This window comes from Streptopelia decaocto (assembly GCF_964273445.1).
Source record: "Streptopelia decaocto genome assembly, chromosome: 2".
Lineage (NCBI taxonomy): Eukaryota > Metazoa > Chordata > Aves > Columbiformes > Columbidae > Streptopelia > Streptopelia decaocto.
Genome location: NC_138655.1, coordinates 9,125,951 through 9,141,611, shown reverse-complemented (window position 1 = coordinate 9,141,611; position 15,661 = coordinate 9,125,951). Strand labels below are relative to the sequence as shown.

Genomic DNA, 15,661 nt, shown 5'->3' with positions numbered 1-15,661 from the left:
AACTACTGACTTTTTAGAAATATCTATTACTTACATGCTTGGCCAGTACAAAGTGGAAGATGCAAATAGCGAATCTCATCTATCTTCAGCTTCTCTGTGTATAGTAATTTACTATATCTTAATAGAGAATTTAAAACTGATTTGATTAGCCAAAGTGTTTTACAAAATGTGAATGAGCAGAGGAAGCTTCTTGTTTGTTACTTAAAATTACAAAATGTTTAAGGGAATATTAATAAACGAGAAGCTTCGTGTATGGAAAATATGAATGATTAATTGAATTTTAATTTGTAAAGGTTGCTTTTAGAAACTGACTTGTTCCTAATTCCTGTTTTGGTAAATTCCAATTTGCTAATGAAGAAGCAGAGAAAATCTCATGTTTTTTGTGATGCACAAAACCAAATACAGAAAAGGGCATGGAAAAAAACACGGGACTACTGAAATGAGTTGTTCATAAATAACCGCATTTTGAAAAGTGTAGGAATGTTTATAAATATGGAAACTTGCAGAATTCTGGTTTCATGTATGAGCTCAAAAGGGTTAGATAACAAAGCAACCTCACAACCTTACTCTTGTTTGTGGTAAGAAGATGCAACTTTCAGATCCGAGAAGTAATGCTAGAAATACTGAGGTGTTGATTGCATTTTAAACCTTCATTTTTTTCTTCTTTCTTTTATTTTTCCTACTTTTAGCTGACTTGAGGAACACCATGCCTAACCTGTGTCCAACTGTTAGTTTACCTCTTGGGACAGAAAGTGGTAAGTGTGTTCATGTATTCAACTGAAAAAAATAATAGAAAAGGAAACATCCTCTATTTTGTATGTATTACTAAAAGATCACACTATAATGAAATGGTTGTGTTCCTCATGAGTTACTCATTTAGGTGTTCACTCATTGTTATTAATCATATATCATTTAAATGGAAGGATTGTTGTTATCTACAATGCTGGCGTAATATCTCTCAATCTCACTGCCACAAGAGGTCACTGAGGCAAAATATTTGGCAATTTATCATTTAGAAGTGTGGATGCCACATCACTTTCCATGGATATAACTTCATATTTTAGTGCAGTGACCAATGAAGAAAAGCTCTGACAAAGTTAACTCCCCCCTAAGCTGTTTAATGTGTTATTGTCCACTGTTGTGGTGTTTTTAGTGCCTTTCTTGTGGCATCTGGTTCTTGCCAGGATGGCAAGGGATGTCAGATTAGACAAAGCACCAGCAGTTTCTGTCAGTAATGCTGGATTCAAGGAATGACAATGAGTTTTAAAATTGATACAAACAACTGTAATAGAGATGCAAAGTCAAATTTAGTAAATCTGTTTTTCCCCAAAACACAAGATGATGAAAGGGGCAATTCCTCCAGAAATTAATGCACGTTTATACTGCTTTATAACTGGTGGTACATCGGAATGATAACCTGTACTGCCTTTACTCCTTGTTTTTGGCTTCCTGCAAGGATGAGAATATTATCTTGAAGATTATTCCGAACCAGATTGCAAGAAATGTAATATTTGAGGTGTGTGTTGGGTCCCACTTTTGAAGACGTGCTATAACGTGCTATGACACCATCTCTTTTCTATTGTGAAGAAAATTTCTTTCAGTTTTGCTGTAATGAACCTTATGGTATTCACATGCTTTATTTTAAAAGTGGGTGGATCCTCTTAATAAATGAAACTTAACTGTTGTCTTTCAGGCCTTTGTGTCTGTTGCCCCCTAAAAATATATGCAAATTGCCAACAGCTACAGGCTTCCTTGATGTGTCCTTTCCAGAAATACACAGTTTATCTGCTAAATGCTGTGTCTAACGGAAAGGAAGCAGGTTGACAGGTCATTACATAATTCAATTTAACTCTCAAGTTAGACTGAAATTGGCAAGTCTCATCCATCTCTGCCTTTGATTTTCTGTTTAATCTGAACAAGTTTTTTAATACACGTCTGTCCTTAAACTTTATGCAACTGGCCTTGCAAGAGGTGGTTAATATTTGCAAAGAATTTTCAATATTGAGTTCTGAGTTTACTATTAATTATTTTATCATTATGACCACCTGCCATGATCGTGCTCAGACTATTTGTATTTACTAGTAGGATTTGTGCTTTTTGAATGATTGACTTAATGTAATAGAGGGACAACTCCTCTCTTTATAGGTGAATGTAAATAATTTTTGTGTTAAATACTTTGAGAAGCTAGTGTGGTAATGTGTAGGTTGGGCAAGTCAACTCCTTTGCAAACTGTTTTCCCATGAGATATAGAAAAATGCTTTACTAAATCACAGAATCACAGAATCAACCGAGTTGGAAAAGACCTCAGAGATCATCAAGTCCAACCGTTGGTCCAACTCCAGTGCATTTATTAGATCATGGCACTGAGTGTCATGTCCAATCTCAGTTTAAAAACCTCCAGGGCTGGTGAGTCCACCACCTCCCTGGGCAGCCATTCCAATGCCTGACCACTCTCTCTGGAAAGAATTTCTTTCTAATAGCCAGCCTAAATTTTCCCTGACAGAGTTTAAGCCCATGCCCCCTTGTCCTATTGCTGACTGCCTGGGAGAAGAGACCAATCCCCACCTGGCTACAACTGCCCTTCAGGTAGTTCTAGAGAGTGATGAGTTCACCTCCTCTTCTCCAGACTAAACAACCCCAGCTCCCCCATAGGTCTTGTGTTTGAGTCTTGTTGCTCTTATCTGGACCCGCTCCAGCACTTCAACCTCTTTCCTGAACTGAGGGGCCCAGAACTGAACACAGTACTCCAGGTGTGGCCTCACCAATGCAGAGTACAGGGGAAGGATCACTACCCTTGTCCTGCTGACCACGGTATTTTTGATACAGGATAGGACACCATTGGCCTTCTTGGCCACCTGGGCACACTGTTGACTCATGTTGAGCTTCCTGTCAATTAGTACCCCCAGGTCCCTTTCTGCCTGACTGCTAAAGCTCTCTTCCTCCCAGTGTGAAGCTTAGTAGTGATTTTGTCATTTTCCTTTTGTGTTTTTCTTTCTTTAATCTGGGAAAACAGTGACCTAAGCAACACTTAAGGAAATTAGGCTTTTCTATCTGTCACTTGCTTTCTACGCTAGAGATTACCCAGAATTTAGGCACAACAACTGGGGTGCTTGTGCTACTCTTAGTAAAAATCTTGATCTATCAGACCCATTTCCAGTTCATCTTTCCAAATGCAGAGCAACTGGGGATGTCTGTGGTTTGCAAAGGTCTGGTTGACCACCCAAGCGAGCAGAACCTTCCATAAAGAGGCAGGATTCTGGATTAGAATGGTTGTCCTGAGGACAGCAGTCAGGAGAATTTGCCGAATTACAAAGATCACAACTAGTCTGGAAGTCAAATCAGAACTATTGTCCTGTATTTTTTGGGTCTCTGACACCAGTGTGGCAACACATTCAAAATGCAACTGGGCACCACCTGTCCTTCTTATATTCTGCCTCATTTTGATAGTACAAGTACTAGGCTGGTTATTTAGGTCAGATTGCTATCTGTGTCGTGTTGTCAGAAGCTTTGGAAAAATTTAAAAAACATTGTTTCCAAGCTCTTTATGATTATCTATATATTAGTATATGCTATAGAAGATTAGTGTTTTTAGAGTTGGACATCATAGAAAAGCTTGCAGTGACTGAATTTACTCCTGTGTGGTAACCAGATGGTAAATGTGAGAAAATGTCACCATTTAAAGGGCACTGTCATATGTCTATGTACATTCGTGTGTGTGCATGTAAGAATGTATGTATAAAAACATGTATATAAAACTTTCCATCAAAAGATCAGAAAGAGACTTAAGTTTGAATACTTTGTCAGAAGGCTCTGTGAAATAGTGAAGTTAATGCTATGTCTAATCTAGAGTCTGAGTTTACTGAAGCACAATTAAGGCCTATTTTTCAAGTTAATGCATTTGACTGCCTCATTTTCTCATATCTGAGAAACAATACTTGAAAAATAGATAGCCTGAACACACCGGGCAAGTCTGACTTGTTACATTTGGAGCATTTTTTCCCCTGAAGAAGTCAATGTGCTGTGATGACACGGCATATGGAACCATCTGTAGGGAGTTTTAGGTACGATTTGTGACCTTCAGCTATGGGAGGACAGCTGTTATTTTAAGACTGCCTGTGCTGAAAATGTTAACATGTCATGCTGAATTCTCAATTTACTTATGTCAGTATTTAAATAACAACTCTGCAGAGTTCTATGAGTAGGGAGGAATGTTATGTAAAAGAAAAAATTGTCAGGTCTAATAATTAGTTTTGAGATGGAACTTTCTGCAGCCAGCTGTAAGATACAGGCAGATAAGAAAAGTCGTTTATGAGAAATTATGTATTGATATTTTATATTTGTATAATGCTGTTATTCAAATGCACAGGGATTTGACCTATGGAAGTTTTTATGTCTTTCCAACTGAGACTAAAAGAAGCAAAATAATCTATGAGACACGTTACCTGGCTTTTTTGGAAGGAATACTTGTGCTGAAAGCAAACTAGAGAGCCTGAAGATATCCCTGTGCATGTAGAAGGGAGGAGTGACACTGATGAATAACTCCTGCTTTTGAACTTCTTTTATGAGATTTATAAATTGTATACAGTCATTAGCCAAACTTTAATGAGCATTTATGTCTTCAGGTTCCTCAGTTTTAAATAGGATAGGGCTATCTATCTTAGATTTGGCAACTGCTAATAGGCAATGGCCCTTAAATGTTGATCTCTGCATGGAACTAGAGATTGTATATGGATCATATGGGCTCCATTCTCACTCCATTCAAATCAAGTAATTCATTGAGAAACCACCAAGGCATATGGATGTAATGATCTGTGAAGCACTTCCTATTTCTGGCTCCCGTGATCCCCTAATGATTTATAGTCCTTCCCTCGATGCAGGGCTGAGAAGTGGCTTATGGGGTTTTCCAACTTGGGAATAAATTCCCCATCGGGCTATCTCAGCACATGGGGTATTTCCATTCTCAACAGAGATGCTGATGGTCGTACAGGTGCTGATGTAGCTGGCTTCAGTGATTAATAGTACCATTTGTCTTCCTCTTTTCCCCACAATGCTGAGTACCTGTCAGAGAGATCTTTGGTGTGAAACAAAGACCGCCTTTTTTTATCCATCCTTGGGAACTGATTTAGCATGTCCCCATACAGCATATTGGACCTCTGGTGTAGAATTACTCTATCTTTGGTCTTAAGTTTTATTTTTATTCTGTTTGTAAACACGATGATTTTAGCCTTTTGAAAACAGCTTATTTGAAACCTGGATAAATATCTGGTATGTTTTTACTATCCTTTTACTATACTGTTTACTATAATTGGCACTACTGAAAGAGGCAGAAAGCTTTCATTTAACATAAGCATAGCAAGACTGCTTACTGCTAAAGGCCATAAATAACACATTTGTTAGCTTGGAATATGTTTGTCTGAGGTGTGATTATAGTTATTATGCAGCAATTGTAAGAAAATGACTAATTTTGAATTATTCAAATCTCAGTAGATGGACAAAAATGAGAAGCAAATCTATTTTAAAAAGAGTATATTTTTTACAGGTCCACTCTAAGTTGATGATTTGCTGGTTTTGGAGATTGTTGGTATGCAGAAAGGTTAGCAGTCTTCATTGGAAAATAGTCTCTGAATGTTAGAAATACAAAGCACTGAATTCAATCTGGAAGCGTGTTTTTGGCTTGAGCCAGCACTATTAAATATGGCTCACAAATTTCAGAATTAAGATCAGAATTCATGTTTCAACCATAAATTAGGCATACTGAACCCATAGATCTGTTTTATGTACCTCCTTAACCTCACGTTAGCCTCATCTGATTTATGTACATCCTCAAACTCACAAGTTTTATTCTAAATTTAACTTATTTTATTGCACTTCTTTATCTCAGTTTCATTATATCAAATGTCAAATTTTCCAGCAAACTCAGAACTGACCCCTCTTTGCTTCCACTGAAGTCAGTGACGAAACTTTTGTTGACTTTATGGAAAGGATTTTATGATGTCGTTGCCTGTGAAAGTGGGAGGCTGAACTCCATGCCCCCAGGAAATCTATTCCAGTCTTGTGATCCTGTGACTTGAGTGGGAACAGAGTAAGGCCAGTGTGAGTCCTTTTGCAAATCCAGTCTTAAACCTTGCCTACCAAACAAGAACATCTGGAGAAGAAAGGCTCTCTGTATGGAACATCTATAATTTTGCAATAAAAGTTAGAGGGCTGGCTGGCTTCAGAGTGCTGTAATTATCCAATCAAAGCATTTGCCAAAATGTGGTTTGGAAAGTCAGAGCTTAACCTATATATAAACCAGAAATGTCTTCCAGCCCACCAGGTGCACTATGTGTTTTCAGTAGAGCGGTGCCAGTTTGTAGCTGTGTCCATTGTGAGAGCAGTTTCTAGACGAGGTGAGTTTAGATCAGCCAGTTCTGCTGGTGTGTATGGCTGTGGGCATTGCTGGATCTGCTGCCAGGAGAAGGGAAGAAGGAAACAACTAATAGCCAAAATTTCTTTTTCGGCCAGTTGCTGGCTGGCAATGTCCACAGTGCTGCCATGGGTGGCTCTGGGTTACAGGGCTTTGCTCTGTCATTAAAATAGGCATTAGTATTTCTGCACTTATCTGCATCAGGGGGCAGCTGGGCAGAAGGTTGGAAAGGAAAAATACTGGAAGTCTCATTATGTAAATCTGATCTGAGTTTATGAATGCTTCATCCAGGACTGAGAATGAAAAAAAAACTCCACGAACTCCAAAAAATAAACCCATGTGGGTAGTGGGAGGTTGCAAGTGTCACTTTTTGGGGCAAGGAACAAGCAATATAAAATGTGATTTAGGTATGAATGTGGAAGTTTGCATCATGAGTGGTCTCTCTTCTGTGTCTAGCATGGGCTGCAATGTACCAATTGTGTCTTATATGTAGTTAAAATGAATGTTATTAACTTGATTCTATCCCACATAAAGGGATAAATAAAAATATTTTACTATAGAAGTAGGAAGGGTAGCTTGTGATCGAATGCACAACACATTACACGTACCTAGTAATGACCATGTGCACTCACAAGCTTTATTTCAGCACCTTCAAAAGATTTTGCTATAGCAATAAGCTTGTAAACCTCAGGGAAATAGGTAAAGGAGTCCAAATTCAAGTATCAGATATGTAAATCCAAGGAATTTATTTTGCTTTTGTGGAATTATTTTGTATTTCTTTCCTGAGAGAGTAGAATTTACCTTAGCAAGAATGCTTCTGAATGTTTGACCTGTGGGCAAACAGGCAGATGAGGATTATAAGACTTGCCCAAGGTCACTCAGTGGATCAAGGCAGCTATGGGAAGAGAATCAGAGTGGTGAAGTACCTTCCAAAACCACCAATGCACCCAAAATTGTTGACTTACATTGGAATCCAGACAAGGCTCATTTTTGAAAGAACCACAACTGGTAATTTGAAGCCTTGTGTCTGAACCTGGGGAGATTACTTGTTCCAGCAGTAGGACCTCAGTTACTAGTACAGTACATAATGCAACGTGATAACAGTGCTGTTCTGTAGAAACATATTCATAAAATAAATATTTTCTTGTTATTGTTTTCAGAAAAAAAAAAATGAATTAGTAATTGAAAACACCAACTGGCAAGATATAATCTGGACAAGTAAAACCTAGGGAATCTAGTAGTGCAGGCAGATAGTCTCTGAAGAGGATGTAGTGGTTAATTCTCCATCACTTACAGAGCTGATTTTTAAGTATCTTCATAAATAAATGCCACAAACTGTCACCCTACATGTAGAGGTTGAAATTTTCTGATATGGATCATGCAACTGGTTATATTAGGTGTTTTTAAAATAGAGACAACATTGACAATATAAAATGTAGTACTTTCCACAGGGCTGTGTTCCTGTAAAACAATTGAATAGTCAGTGCTTAAGAGTAAGGAAAATATTGTGCAGTAGGTCTGTTGCACAAGTCAATCTGTGATTTCACAGTCATTGCTCCCTTACTAGTTCAGACTCCCTCTGAAGATAGTATTGATGCCTACTTTGCTACTCGGTGAAGTCAAGTAGGTTTGTGGTCTTTAACATAGAACAGTGCAATATCGAAATATCTTTCATTTCTGCTTAGTTAGGGAATTCCAGCCTCTATCTCTTGGAAAAGTTGCCCTCAAGTATAATAGGAATAGAATGAATTTGAAGTGATTGAAAAGGACCCATGGGACCCAGTGCTGCTCTCTTGCCTCGCTCACACCTGCGCTGTTGGGGAAGGTATATGGAGTATGGTAGGGTTGGTTCATCACTTCATGAATTTGTCCAGTGTTTTCTTTCACAAGGAGAAGGGCAAAGGAGCTAGCACTAAGGTAACAGCTTTGGCAATGGTGGTAGCACATCACTTTTTCAGCTTGTCCTCTGGGAGATAACCCATGCTTGAGTCTCATGGTTGCTTGGGAAGGGTTTAACTTGCAAAAGAAAAGACCTTGAACATCGCCGTAGAGGCCTGAGTTGTGGCTGTTCCTCTATGTTGTCATTAACTATTTGGAATAAAATAATTTTTAAATTATTACAACCAGGCTGGTCTGTGACCTGTTTTGGGTCTTGGTTCTCATCAGCTGGACAAGTATGTCAACACCAGTTTCCAAGCTGCAGCAAGGACATGCTGCAGCCATGACTGTATGAACCCCGGACCCTGCCTTCAGATTTGATGTTGAGTGGTATGGTCACAGCTGTGTTTCTATGAGGGAAGGAAGGAAACTCTGGCCATCTTTGCAAGTCACCCCTTTGTCAGAAGACTAAAAGTAATCTTTAATGAAATGAATGGTCACAATTTTTGCACCTGTGTGCAAAACTGAAACAACAGGTCAAAATCTGTTCACCAGGAATTTCAAGGCAACAGCTAACTCAGCTCCGTCCTCACCCTATAATTACATGGAAAGGGTAACACCAACCTCCTGTTTAGGACTCGGTGGCCACAGCAGGGCCCTTTTGCTTTTAAAACATATTGAACTGTTGAAAAGAACTAGAATAATTAAAGGCCCATTCTTTCCCAAGCCTTCTTTTTTGACTTCTGTGCGCAAAATTGAGACCCTGCAGATATTTTTATCCGTTTGTGCATGCAAAATGAATGTTTGTGGTATTTTTTTTAAAAATCCACTGTGAGACAGAGAATATTTTTTTGGTGAATACTAGAGTCAGTATGTATGTGTATATATATGCTCAGACATGTATATGCATGTGTACATGTACAGAATCATAGAATGGTTTGGGTTGGAAGGAGCCTTAGAGATCATCTAGTTCGAACCCCCTGCCATGATCAGGGACTCCTTCCAGTAGACCAGGTTGCTCAAAGCCCCATCCAGCCTGATCTTGAACACTTCTAGGTATGGGGCATCCATAGCTTCCTTGGACAACCTGTTCCAGTGCCTCACCACCCTCATGGTGAAGAATTTCGTCCTTATATCTAATCTAAATCTACCCTCTTTCAGTTTACCTATATCACTACATGCCCTTATAAAAAGTCCCTCTCCAGCTTTCTTGTTGGTCCCCTGTAGGTACTGGAATGTCTCCCTAGAGCCTTCACCTCTCCAGGCTGAACAACCCCAACTCCCTCAGCCTGTCCTTATAAGACAGATGCTCCAGCCCCCTGATCATCTTTGTGGCCTCCTCTGGAGTCAGTCCAGAGTACATGTAACTATATATGTTTGTATTTATGTTTATACACGTGTATATTTGCATATATACATATTTGTGTGTATGTGTATATATACGTATGAAATAAAATTAAATCTTAATTAACTGGTTGTTAAATGGCTTTAGAACAGTTCATAGAATCTAATGTAATTCTGTCTAGGAAACCAAAATTATAAAAATAATCCTTGTGACCTTAAAAAAAAGTCAGCGAACGTGTGAATGTTGCATGTGCTTTTGTGGGAATTGGTTGATTGGAAGGTTGGTAAGGGAAGTAAAGACAAAAGATAACATTTGTGAAAACTGCTGTCTCATTTTCACTTAGTCTGCAAAGTGGGGACTTGTTCTCTGAATGCAGATGTATACAAGCAACATAGACATCTCCATTTTAACTACTCACATGAGGTTCCCTATACAGACAACATGAGCATCTGGTTCATAATTGGTGGATTCCTGGGTGTGATTCATCTCATCCTAAAGCAGACATCGAAAGCAGAATGCAGATATGGTATAGTAAAAGTGTCTGTTCCTCCTGGTAGTACAAGGAGTCTGGTGTGATTAACTCAGATGTAGACAACTACCTTGCAGGTGACTGAGGTGAAGTCTACATTAAGAAACCAGCTCCTGTTTGAGATACAGATGTGGATATTTGCTGGAGATTATGGGATTGCTCAGTCACATGGAGGATCCTCACTTGCTTTCCAAGGAATTAGTGGCCATACCTGCTCAGGAACTTGTGTACAAGCATTGTGACCTATGTTCTTTAATATAATTAGGCCTGTTCAGAAACCTTTTATTTAAATCAGTTGGATTTAGATGCAAACCTGGATGGAGTTGCTCCTGATCTATCTATCTACTAAATTAAATCTATCTATCTTTTATAAACCTAGTTGTAGATGACCTCTGAAGATTAGACTGGATCCTCTAGTCAATCAGAAAACTTTCAATATTATATTTAATTTATTCCCTGTTGATGCAAAGGAAGATGGAAGTCTTTCACTGAGGAACCCTTCAGTACTTTTACCTCTGTATTGTTTTCCTCTAAAGTTTTGTTTTGTTTTGTTTTGTTTTTCTGAATTATCTGGTTTTATTATTATTATATGGTTAATTTTACAGACTATTTGGATAAATGGCAGCCCTTAAATGTGTCCTCTGTTCTCCTGGATTCATCCATCTCAAACTTTGAAGTTGTGCAAGTTAGTAGAGATATATCCAATGACTTTTCCACTGCCAGAGAATTTTGTCTATCCGGTAAGAAATGGTTATTCATCACTTTACAGAAAATATTACCTGTTGAGACACCAAGAACAGCTTCTCCCTTCCCTCTCTGCCTCCCCTTTCTTACACAGATACATTGATTTTACTTATTTTTAAAGAATACCCTAGTGTCTGTGATTTTGAGAGAAGGGACCTGAAATAATTTATTTAATGAAAGATACAATGAACATAAAGTCTCATAAAGTGGTTAAGTAGTTTTGACATCTCTTGGGTGCAGAGACCTCTTGCTTCTCCAGGCATTGTACAACTTGGAGAATATTGTAATGAATAATTAAAGGGACAATGTCATTCTTTTCTAAATAACAGTTAAGTGAGACAGATGGAAGCCACCTTCCATTATCTAAAGTAACCTGTAGTTGTGGTGCGTGAAGGCAGATTAATTGAGAGCTGGGATGAAGCAGGAGTTGGGCTGTAGTAAAAACAAAGTGACTGCTTTAATCAACAGCCTGACTAGATGGCAAAGAGCCATTTAAATTAATATGGCTGGAAAACTCTCAAATGCCACAGAGCAGTCAAATGATGGCTCCCACCTACTGCAGATGGACTTTGGAATGGTCCCATTTTCCGCAGCGGCTGGTCCTCACCTTATGAAAGTGAGCAGTGTAATTTTTTTTCCCTTTTTGCCATAACTTTTTGAAGGAGGGTCTCTAAAGGAAAAGTGTTGGAAATCCACCTCTGAGAACACACCGGGACCAGTGAAAGGATCACTTTTCTTATTCTGAAACCTTCCCCTAGGGCTCCCTGGAGACTGTTGGAATTCAGCTGAAGTTCTCAGTACTTTATTAGAAGATGCTATTCTTCCCCTAAGAGCTGGGATACTGTTTCTCTTGCTGTACTGCTCCATTTTAAAGCCAATATAACCTTTTGTTCTTTGGCTATTTTGGAGAATAATCTGGGAATCTGGGGACTTTACATCCCTTCATTCTGCTCTGCAACAGAATCCTTGTTGTTTGACCTGTCATAAAACCTTTATTTTAAGTATCTTATAACAGTGTCATACAAAATACTTTGAGAATACATGTTTACCTGCTCTTTTTCTTTATGTTTCACCTTACAGCTTGTTCAAAGAACCAGTCGTGTACAGTGGTTACCCTGGAAATCCAGCCTTCAGCAATAAGATGTCTTTTCTACCCTGATACGCAGATGTGCACACATGGCCTGCAAGGGCACAGCTGCTGGGTTTTACTCAAAGAGCCAGCTACTTATGTCTATAGGAGACAAGGTACAAACAGGTTAAGGCAGGAACTCAACCCTGGTGGGCTGTGCACAATTCTCATCAGTGTGTGTGAGGAAATCCTCAGTAGGCATAAAGCAGTATGGATGTCTCTTAGTCATCCGTTGCTGTTTCAGTGCAGTTACAGCCAAGTTGGATGGGAAAACGTCCCCAAACGTTTTTCACAGAAGTGCACAGAATCATAGCGTTATCATCTAGTATTGAAGCAGACATAGTAAAGGAAGCTGGGTCTGTAAAAGAAGTTTTGGAAAGTGCAGAATGTTAAAAATGAACAAAAAAGAACATCAAGAAAAGTCCAGCTCCTTCTTCGTCTGCAGTAGTTGTTTCTGTGTGTTCTTCCCTCTAACTTCTGAGAATAACATCAAGCATGTTGAAAACTCACTGTCAATCGAAAGTCTTAAGGACCATCTCTGGAGAAACAAAACAAACAAAAATGCCCCAAACCAAGATGAACTCATATTTTTAAGGAAGTGAAAATTATAAATAGATAAAGAGAAGTTGTGTAGAGATGTAAAAATTCTATAGTTTGGCTATGTCTTCATTTCAAGCTCTAAGTTTTTGTTGTCTTTTTCCTTGATTTTTAAAAGATATTGCTTTATTTTGGTGTAATACTGATACTTTCTTTTACTAGAAGTGATTACAAAAAAGGCAACAATAAGCAGGGGAGGAAATAAATATTTCCTTGTCTGCTCACTGATGTTTCTGTGAAGAACTGGCAATCAATGAGAAGCTTCTAAGTTCAGACTTGATGAGAGAATAAGGGATTTATCATTATCAAGTGAAGAAAAATCACAGATTGAGACATGAAAGCTAGACTTATGTGTTTGTAAATTTATGTACAGTTTTGATTTTAGTCACTTGACTTAGTATTTGATTCCTGTGTATAAATAAATAGTTTTAGGAGAGAAATAGGTATCATTTAGGTATCATTTAGCTCTGTTTTAACGTAAGGCATTATTGAAAAACCTCATCTTTGGATAGATAACTAATGATTCAGGTAATCCTTATATAGAAAAGAAAAAATGGTATCAAACTATAATGCCCTATTTCATAGTATTTCAAAACTATTTCATAGTTTTCTGCAAGCAAAAAAAAAATTCAGATAACAATTACATTTGATGTCAAATGTGTAGATACTGGTGTAAGTTCTGTGGAATAAAATGGCAGTATTCACAGTAGAATATAGGGCAAGAGATGGTGATGAAAGCTGTACCCCAAAGTCTGCAGCTTAAAGTGAGCACTTGCACTGGTGATTCCCACTCCAAGAACAACAATCCCACATGGAGCTGTAGGGAATTTGGACATGAGTTGTGCTCATTGCCTTCTGTTGAAACTCTTTTATTTTGCGTGGTGAAACAGTCACTGGAAAAGGGGACTGAAGTGCAAATCTTTCCTGGTGAGAGCCCAAACCAGTGAGCTCTGTGGTTATCTTTCCTCTCTCTGACTTGCTGTAAACATTTAAATCTTTAACATTGTGCTTTTTAGAGTCGGGGGAGAAGGACAAGTCTGAAAATCTCTCTCCCTTTTTGTAGAAATGCTTAGATTTATATTTTAATGCAATGTCTTATCTGGAAGAAATGCTTGAATAAAGGTTTGGAAAGTTAAATGTTCCTATCCAGCAGCTAATATCTAGCACAGCATGAAGTATTTTGTATGTTTCATTTAAAGAAGTGAATTAGACACTTAACAGTTTAAAATTATGAGAAAATGGATGAATATTAATTTCTGAAATGGTACTAACTTGAAAAAGCAAATTATTTTTCCTCTGCTCCCTCCCTGATAGATTTATTCCTGCCCATTTCTGAATTGGATTTAACCCCATCTGTGTACATCTCATCCCATGGAGATCTGATGGGCAAATCCCAGGTGATCCGCATTGGCTCAGAGTGGAGAAATATCAGCCAGTTCCTGGGGATCCCATACGCTGCACCTCCCCTTGCCGAGAGGCGCTTCAGTCCTCCAGAGCCGTTTGCTTGGGTGGAAACCTGGAATGCTACTGCAGCTCGGTAAGAAACCCCTTTGATCATCTGCAGAAGCGCTTGTCTGTCCAGGTGTATGAAAGTAACTGGAGTGATGACCATGGTATTCATGTCCTTTCTTGCAAAAGGACCTATAGGGTACATATTAATACAAGTTTGGGACTTTGTTTTGCAAAAAGAATAATTTCTCCATCTACATGTGAATGCATGCATGCACCTCAAGAAAATAGTCAGATTCCAGTACATTGCCTTGAATCTATGCATAACCCCCCACCGACTGTCTGCTGTTAATCCATTTTCATTCTGAGGATTTATACAGGTTTTTATAATATTTATGAAAATGCATTTTTTCTGCTGCTGAGCTGTACATTTGTAGAGTATTTAATCAGAGGCATTTTAAGCTGTGGGCCTCATAGAAATTCCCTGCCTAGTAGTGTCTAGGACATCGAGCGTAAGGACACAGGTAGTCTTTTCTGTCCAAATACTATTAAAAGGCAAATACTTGCTAAATGGCTTGGACAGAAATACAGAAATTGTAAACATTTTAGGTAAAACCTTAAGAGGAAATGAGTGCTAGGAACTGTATTAGCAGATGGACTAAATTTCTCCTAAGTCCCTGAGTCTAATGTTTCCCGTTGGCTGGTCCTGGCTCTCCAGAGCTGTACAGACGTCACTCGCAGTGAGTTTAGGTTGGAAGCACTCTATAGACAGAGCCTTTGTGGTCATGATTGTGTTTCCTTTACTCTTTCGGCATTAATATTAATTTTGTTGCACTGGGGAAGTAAAATGATGAATTGTGAATGTGTATTTCTCAATTAAAGAAAAGAGGGTTTGTGTGACAAGGGTGGTTGTCAAGAGGATGTGACCAGACTCTTCTCAGTGGTGCCCAATGACAGGGTGAGGGGCAACGGGCACAGACTGAAGCACAGGAGGTTCCATCTGAATATGAGGAGAAACTTATTTAAGGTGCCAGAGCCTGGAACAGGCTGCCCAGAGAGGCTGTGGAGTCTCCTTCTCTGGAGACTTCAAACCCACCTGGACACATTCCTGTGTGATCTGCTCTGGTGAACCTGCTTTAGCAGGTGGGTTGGACTGGATGATCTCCAGAGGTCACTTCCAACCCCAACCATTCTGTGATTCTGTGACACTACTTCGTATATTTGTACTGCGGAACCTGTAAAGACAGTGGATTCCTTAAAAACAAACAAACAAAACCAACCAACCAACCAACCAACCAACCAAAATAACCCCTAACCACCACCGCCACTAAAACAAAAACCACACACAAAAACCCCAAACAAAAACCCAACAAAACAAGCAAAAAACAAGAAAACCCACAGAAAACCAACCCATTACAACAAATATAAATGCAGCAATGAGAAACAAGATATGAAAGTGGAGTGTTTTTTATAGGGTCTTTCTCACAGTGAATTGCTGTCCATGTAATAGAAACCAAACTACAGAGGACATGAAAGAGCAACCCATACTACACATGTACAGAGGAAACTGGTACACAAGAGCTG

The 15,661-nt window shown here is 38.8% G+C and overlaps 1 protein-coding gene across 1 annotated transcript in view; it reads left to right on the top strand.

Moving 5' to 3' along the window:
* TG (thyroglobulin) overlaps positions 1–15,661 on the top strand; it is a gene marked incomplete at its 5' end in the record, with an annotated part of 163,359 nt that overhangs the window by 65,068 nt on the left and 82,630 nt on the right. The window contains 4 exons of the mRNA XM_082046264.1: positions 690–755; positions 10,764–10,898; positions 11,983–12,147; positions 13,943–14,165. Coding sequence (XP_081902390.1) covers positions 690–755; positions 10,764–10,898; positions 11,983–12,147; positions 13,943–14,165 — 589 coding nt within the window. The remainder of the gene's footprint in view (positions 1–689; positions 756–10,763; positions 10,899–11,982; positions 12,148–13,942; positions 14,166–15,661) is intronic.